Source organism: Ammodytes marinus (genome assembly GCF_949987685.1).
Source record: "Ammodytes marinus genome assembly, contig: scaffold_558, whole genome shotgun sequence".
Taxonomy (NCBI): Eukaryota; Metazoa; Chordata; class Actinopteri; order Uranoscopiformes; family Ammodytidae; genus Ammodytes; species Ammodytes marinus.
Window position 1 is genome coordinate 5,001 of NW_027648453.1, and position 7,500 is coordinate 12,500.

At 38.5% G+C, this 7,500-nt stretch overlaps 1 protein-coding gene across 1 annotated transcript in view; it reads left to right on the forward strand.

Moving 5' to 3' along the window:
- The window catches only part of LOC307270505 (WD repeat-containing protein 62-like), a gene marked incomplete at its 3' end in the record, with an annotated part of 13,399 nt that overhangs the window by 4,541 nt on the left and 1,358 nt on the right, over window positions 1–7,500 (forward strand). Inside the window, exons 4-6 of the mRNA XM_080054388.1 lie at window positions 5,871–5,984; window positions 6,810–6,904; window positions 7,367–7,419. Coding sequence (XP_079910514.1) covers window positions 5,871–5,984; window positions 6,810–6,904; window positions 7,367–7,419 — 262 coding nt within the window. The remainder of the gene's footprint in view (window positions 1–5,870; window positions 5,985–6,809; window positions 6,905–7,366; window positions 7,420–7,500) is intronic.

Below are 7,500 nucleotides of genomic sequence, written 5' to 3' on the forward strand. Positions count from 1 at the left end.
GTATGGACCTCAGGTAGGTGTGTGTGCTGTGCATTTATACAAAGTCCTCTTTAGAGGGATTTTGAACCTCTGCATGAAAAACTACACATGGAACAGAGTGAATGAAAACAGTGCCACTTGAAAACCACTAGCCTTTTGCTCATAATGTCTAGGTCATGGGGATACACACACACACACACACACACACACACACACACACACACACACACACACACACACACACACACACACACACACACACACACACACACACACACACACACAGTCTCTCTCATACACACAACTTTATTTAGCCAATGATGTCCCTGTTACACTGTTCTTGGCCCGTTCACTGTTCACTGTTCACTTCTGGATAATAACAAAAAGAGTGGAAAATGTGCATGGACTGCAGGTGAGGTTCTTTTCCTAACACAAAAATTCAATTTATGATTAGTACTGATGTTGGTTTAAAATTCAAGCCTAAAAAAGTTGGAAAAATATCGATGTATAATATTTTTTATAGCTACCTTTTTCAAAAGTCCATTTTACGTACCTTAGCGGTATGAGTGTCAGTTTATTACACTGTACAAAAAATAATAATGCCTAAATATCTGTGTTGCTGCTCAGCATTGACATATCCCAGGCCTAATAATGCAATACAAAAAAAATTAGTTTGCATGTAGTATATTGAAAATAATAAACATTTTCAGTTTTTTCCTCCAAAATACGATGTCATCATGACCAAAACCTGGCAATTAAAGGGTTAACATCTTTTAAAATTCATGACTATGTTATATTAATAGTTAGGGCAGATGTAGGAGAAAAAAATTGGCAAAAAAAAGTTAAAAAAAAGATTGTATAACATTTTTTATAGCTACCTCAATGAAATGTCCATTTTACGGACCTTAGCGGTACGAGTGTGAGTATTTGACACTGCACAAAAAATAATAATGCCTGAAAATCAGTTTTGCTGCTCATCATTGACACATCACAGGCCTAATAATTCAACACAAAAAAAATTAGTTTGCATGTAGTATATTGAAAATATTTCAGTTTTTCAGTTTTTTTCATCTAAAATACGATGGCATCATGACCAAAACCTGGCATTTAAAGGGTTAACATCTTTTAAAATTCATGAATATTTTATATTAATAGTTAGGGCAGATGTGGGGGAAAAGAATTGGCAAAAAAAAAGTAGAAAAAAAATAATGTATAATATTTTTTATAGCTACCTCAAGGAAATGTCCATTTTACGGACCTTAGCGGTACGAGTGTGAGTATTTGACACTGCACAAAAAATAATAATGCCTGAAAATCAGTTTTGCTGCTCATCATTGACACATCACAGGCCTAATAATTAAACACAAAAAAAATTAGTTTGCATGTAGTATATTGAAAATATTTCAGTTTTTCAGTTTTTTTCATCTAAAATACGATGGCATCATGACCAAAACCTGGCATTTAAAGGGTTAACATCTTTTAAAATTCATGAATATTTTATATTAATAGTTAGGGCAGATGTGGGCGAAAAGAATTGGCAAAAAAAAAGTAGAAAAAAATTAATGTATAATATTTTTTTTAGCTACCTCAAGGAAATGTCCATTTTACGGACCTTAGCGGTACGAGTGTGAGTATTTGACACTGCACAAAAAATAATAATGCCTGAAAATCAGTTTTGCTGCTCATCATTGACACATCACAGGCCTAATAATTCAACACAAAAAAAATTAGTTTGCATGTAGTAGGGGAAGGTGGGGTGATTTGTGCAACTTTTTACTCAAAGTGATTTTAAAGTGAGGCCTTGACAGTTATGTCTCCAACTCAAATATGTACATATATTTCAGGATGTTGTGCATCCCTGGCAATAAAAACTTTGGATCTGGAATAAACTGTTTAAGAAATATAGCTTTCGGAAAAAAAGTTGTCTTGTCGCACAAATCACCCCACGTAGTGGGGTGATTTGTGCGTCATTGTGTCACAATGACAAAGTCACCATCATCATCTTTCTGGCCATCTGAACTCTCATCAGTGGTGTCGTTAAGTGGAATTGAGATGTCACTCTCTCCTGAGCTACTGTAGACTATCACTTTCTTTTGGTGACCAGCGTATACAGCCATGCCACTGGCACAACTCTCAGAAATGTACTTTGCACTAGTTGCTCCGTGCTTGTGGAACCAACTGCCACCTGACAAATGTGATTCCCCCTACATTTCTGCCTTTAAATCAAGGCTCAAAACCCATATGTACACCCTGGTGTTTCCTCCCCATTAACCTCTGCACTACTTACTTACCTCTGCACTACTATCTGTGTTTATGTGGATGTATGGGCTTTACGTCTTTTATTTTGGTTATTGTTATTTTACCTTCATTGTTTACCTACTGAATGCACTATGTACAGCACTTTGGACAGTGCAAACTGTCATAAATGTGCTTTTATAAATACATTTTACTTACTTACTTACTTATAACTCACCCAGGCCCTTGCGCACAAATCACCCCATCCCCAGAATTTTGGATAATAGGCATGATGCAGCAATTTAGGGTTGACATTGTGCTAACTATATAGACTCAAAGTGTAGCATACCAAAGCACTAAAACATGTGTCAAATGTTTTCAAACGTGTCTATAATTGTTCAGACACAATAATCAAAAAACCTTGATCATGGAAATTTTACTTTGAAAGGCAAAACACAGTTTTTTGAGCTTAAATGTGCTTATATCTTATTCCTTGTGTCTCCCTTCTTTACAGGATGAGTCAAATGGATGGCTCTTCTTAAATATGTGGTCACATTTCCAATTTCTTCCACGGTTTTCTAGAAACAAGGGGTTTTGCAACTTCCAAAATGCACAAATCACCCCACCTTCCCCTATATTGAAAATATTTCAGTTTTTCAGTTTTTTTCATCTAAAATACGATGGCATCATGACCAAAACCTGGCATTTAAAGGGTTAACATCTTTTAAAATTCATGACTATTTTATATTAATAGTTAGGGCAGATGTGAGGGAAAATAATTGGCAAAAAAAAAGTAGAAAAAAAATAATGTATAATATTTTTTATAGCTACCTCAATGAAATGTCCATTTTACGGACCTTAGCGGTACAAGTGTGCCTAATATTATAACGGGCCCTAAGGGTTAAACTGATAAACGTTATTGTTTTTTTGTCAATATACACAAATATAACATTTTAATATAGAGACAGTGTGGAACGCGTCATAATCGGAGGCCACGCCCATCGTGGGGGAAAACAATACACAGCGCTCCATCCACTTTGTATTGAATGACACCCGTATTCTGCAAACAAACTTAATAAAAACGTAATACGACATGCCTTTCACAAATACACGTTACTTTCTTTAAAGCCACGACTCTTGTCTGTCTATACGAGCTGTTTTGGTGAAAAAGTCAGGGTTCGACATAACGTATAGCCCGATGGCCCGGGGCCAGTAAAATCATATGCAGGGCAAGTTGATTGGCCAGTCACTGTCCCGCCCGGGCCAGTGACTGGCCAATCACAGTTCAGTATCTTTTTGTAGACTACATCATGGTTCATTGAAATGCGCGTTCAGAGTCGTAATGAAAGCAGTGTTTATTTAAGACTCAATATAATAAACCTAATATAAAATATATTTTTTAATGAAAGGCCAGTGGACAACCGATGCGTGGGCGTTTTGACAGGCGGAGCAACAAGGGGTTGCACTCTCGCTCCGTTGGCAGAGCTGCCTACCGTCCGCCTGCGAGTCTACAAATCAATCGACTTACTCTGCCCCCTTTCTTTCTTCCCACAGCAGAGGTTGAGGTGCAGAAAATGATAACTGCGCTTTTCCTTTATCTGCCGCCGTAATGTTACAGTAGGCTATTTGCATCCAAGCCCCAATGGTACAAATGAGAGGCGTTATTTAAACGCTGTGAATGCGTCTCCGGTGATTGTGTCGGTTGTAGACAGAAACGAACGGAGGGACTCCGCTCACTGTACAGTTCCTATAGTCGCGCAGTTTGGCACTGTGTTTTCAGGCTCGAGACATTCAATCAGATCGCGGAAGTCTTTCCCATTGAAATCGCTAACGGGGAGAATATCCCCGGTTATTATTTTAGCCACAAACCACAGTTCATCTGCGCGGCGGCTCACTCGCTGCTGAGATCACACGGTGAAACGCTGCTGTGATCGGACGAAGGCATTGTGTGTTTCTAAGGTGATTTAACGTCATAGTCTTAGACGAGCGTTTAACTTGTGCTGCATATTTTGCACTGCATTGTTTTTTATCAATAGTTTGAAAAAATGGTCCCACACCGGACTCTTATATGTGAAGGTGACACTTCATGGAGAAGTGACTACTCCTGCAGCGCGCTCACGACCAGACGTGAACTCACATACACGGTGAAATCTCCCATTAAAAAAACGGCATAACCCACTGATTTTCGGATTTCTATTCTATTTTTAAAGTCAACTTGAGCGCAAGTGGAAAACCGGTCATTCGGTCGACACATTCACATCCCTAATGCATATAGAGAAAGTAATAAAAACAGCCTACCACAACACAAAGAATGATCAGACCTTCATCTCTTATTTTTTTTTATGTTTGAACATGACTTCTGCAGGTGAACTATTCATTAAACTGCCCAAATTCAAGAATAAAAACAACCATCAAACTACTGGACTTTAAAATACTGGCCGACTCTTTCAACATACTTTCAGTTGTAGGCTTCTAATTCAATATGTTTGCCTGGTTTTATATTATGTGTATGAGCAATATCAACATTTCATATAATTAACTAAAAGAAAAATAACCAAATCTAAAGGGAATATCTATACTGTTACAGTATAGATATTCCCTTTAGATCTGGTTATCTTTCTTTATTTTTCTGATACAGGTATTATAATTATTGACACTAAATTATGAAGAAAAAAAAAGTGTGTGCAGGGCCAGTGAAAATATACAAGGGGCCAGTAAAACTCGGATCCACTGGCCTGGCGGGCCAGTAGGAAAAAAAAGTTATGTTGAACCCTGAAAAGTATTGAGTAATTTTCAATATCGAGACAAAACTCTTAACTAATGTATGCTGTATGCTAGGCTAATGTTAGCCTTCTGCTGTAGGCTAACCCTCCCGGACGGGAAAAAACACCTCAATATTGAAAATTACTCAATCATTTTTCACAAAAACAGCTCGTATGGACAGACAAGAGTCGTGGCTTTAAAGAAAGTTACGTTTTTTTCTTAAATGGATGTTTGATTAAGTTTTAATTAAGTGTGTTTGCAGAAGACAGGTCTCCTTCAATACAAAGTGAATGGAGCGCTGTTCAATGTTTTCCCCCACGATGGGCGTGGCCTATTTCATGCACTGTCTCTATTGCAACACGTTGGGGACAGGGTCCATTTACCCTTGTTTGACATCACCATTTCTTTAAACAACACTGAGTAAGTGTTTGGGAACCGACGACATTAATTGTTGACATTTTAAAAGCAAAATTATTTCCCATTCTTGCTTGAAATACGACTTCTGATGTATTTGTACTGTTATTTATTGAATAGATACAATTATATGTTATTAAAAATATTATACTTTTATTTACTTATGTGTATTTCTGTCTCTCTCTCTCTGCCTCTGTGTGTGTGTGTCTCTGTCTGTGTGTGTGTGTGTGTGTGTGTGTGTGTGTGTGTGTGTGTCTCTCTGTCTGTGTGTGTGTCTGTCTGTCTGTCTGTCTCTGTGTGTCTGTCTCTGTCTGTCTGTCTGTCTGTGTGTGTCTGTGTGTGTGTGTCTCTGTCTGTCTGTCTGCCTCTGTGTGTGTGTGTCTGTCTGTCTGTCTTTCTGTCTCTGTGTGTGTATGAACGTGTCTGTCTGTCTGTCTGTCTGTCTGTCTGTCTGTCTGTCTGTCTGTCTGTGTGTGTAGCTGTGTGTTTGTGTGGAGGTTGGATTCTCAGATGACAAGCACAATGCGAAAGAGGCGTGGCCTAAAACTCCCCACTGCACCTTTAACCAGCATCGCCAAGCAACCAAATATCAGGTCAGTAAACCTTATGCAGTATGCTACAAAAGGGACATACTTAAACTTGTTTATTTCATCCTAACATGGCTCCTTGAACTTGCCTCTTGCTTTTATATCCGTCTCATCGCTGGTTGTTTTCACTGGGAGGCTCAGTGACTGATTCTGACCCACAATCCAGTGTGCACCAGAAGTGACGTCACATCGACGAAGCCTCCATATGAAAACAAACAGGGATGAGACGGATATAAAAGCAAGAGGCAAGATCAAGGAGCAATGTTATGATGAAATAAGAGAGTAAAAGTTTGTCCCAATAGTATGCCTGCTGCATCCTAACTAGATTCTTATTGTGGTCAGATGTAGTATGTAGAATAGAAAAAATAGGTTGCGTTCCGAATCGCATACTTTCTACTATATAGTATGTAGAAAAAAGATTTAGGATGTCCCGATTCTTGGGGCCAGATTTAGGATGGTTAGAAGTACCCGGATGTCCTACTTCATGCGGCCAAGATTGTTAGTGTTGAAAAGTGCATCCTATTTGGGCGATTCTGACCCACAATCCAGTGCGCACGTGAAGTGACGTCACATCGACGAAGCCTCCATATGAAAACAAACGGGGATGCGACGGATATAAAGGCAATAGGCATATAGAGGCAAGATCAAGGCGCCATGTTATGATGAAATAAATAAGTTAAAGTATGTCCCAAGTGTATGCCTACTGCATACTAACTAGATTCTTATTGTGGTCAGATGTAGTATGTAGAATAGAGAAAATTGTTAATAGCGGGGAGTATGGGGACTGGAACACAGGGAATGTGTCTCATATTGATGATGTCATTGTTTCAGGAGAGAAACCTTCATCACTCTCCCCGTTTCATCTCTTCATCATCTGGAGGAAGAGGAGGAGAGCCGGACCCCCGACAGACTAGACACCACACACGGTGAGAGGGGGTTAAAGCTACAATGTGTAACTCTTTATCAGGCTGCTGGTCAGAACGCTTTATGGACATGAGCAAAAAAATTACAATTACAAAAGTTTTGCAGAATCAATTCAAGTTAGTTTTTTGACAACAAGCAAGTATAACTACAGCTGTGTGTATTGACTCATGGTTCCTATTAATTGTATTATTCACTGTATCTCTTTCACTGCATTTATTGTATTTAGTATCTTTGATTGTATTTTAAAGCCTGACCCAGGGACAAAGACTGCAAATTAGCTGAAGCTAGACGTCTTATATGCATCACATTTTCCCATTTTTTTGTGGCAATGTTGTATGTATTGTCCCTGTCAAATAAACATTTTATTATATTATTATTATTATTATTATTTTCAAGAATCACTAACTACACCTTTAACTCATTACACACATTGTTGTAACAGCATGTTTATGTGTCTGTTTCAGATGTGGAGCCGCTTCAGACGAACGGGAAACTTCCAAACTGGTTCAGGAAACTGGTCAGTTACTGATGACAGATCATCAATAAGTTTGGAAAACGGTTTTCTTACTGTCTCTCTCTCTCTCTCTCTCTCTGTCTC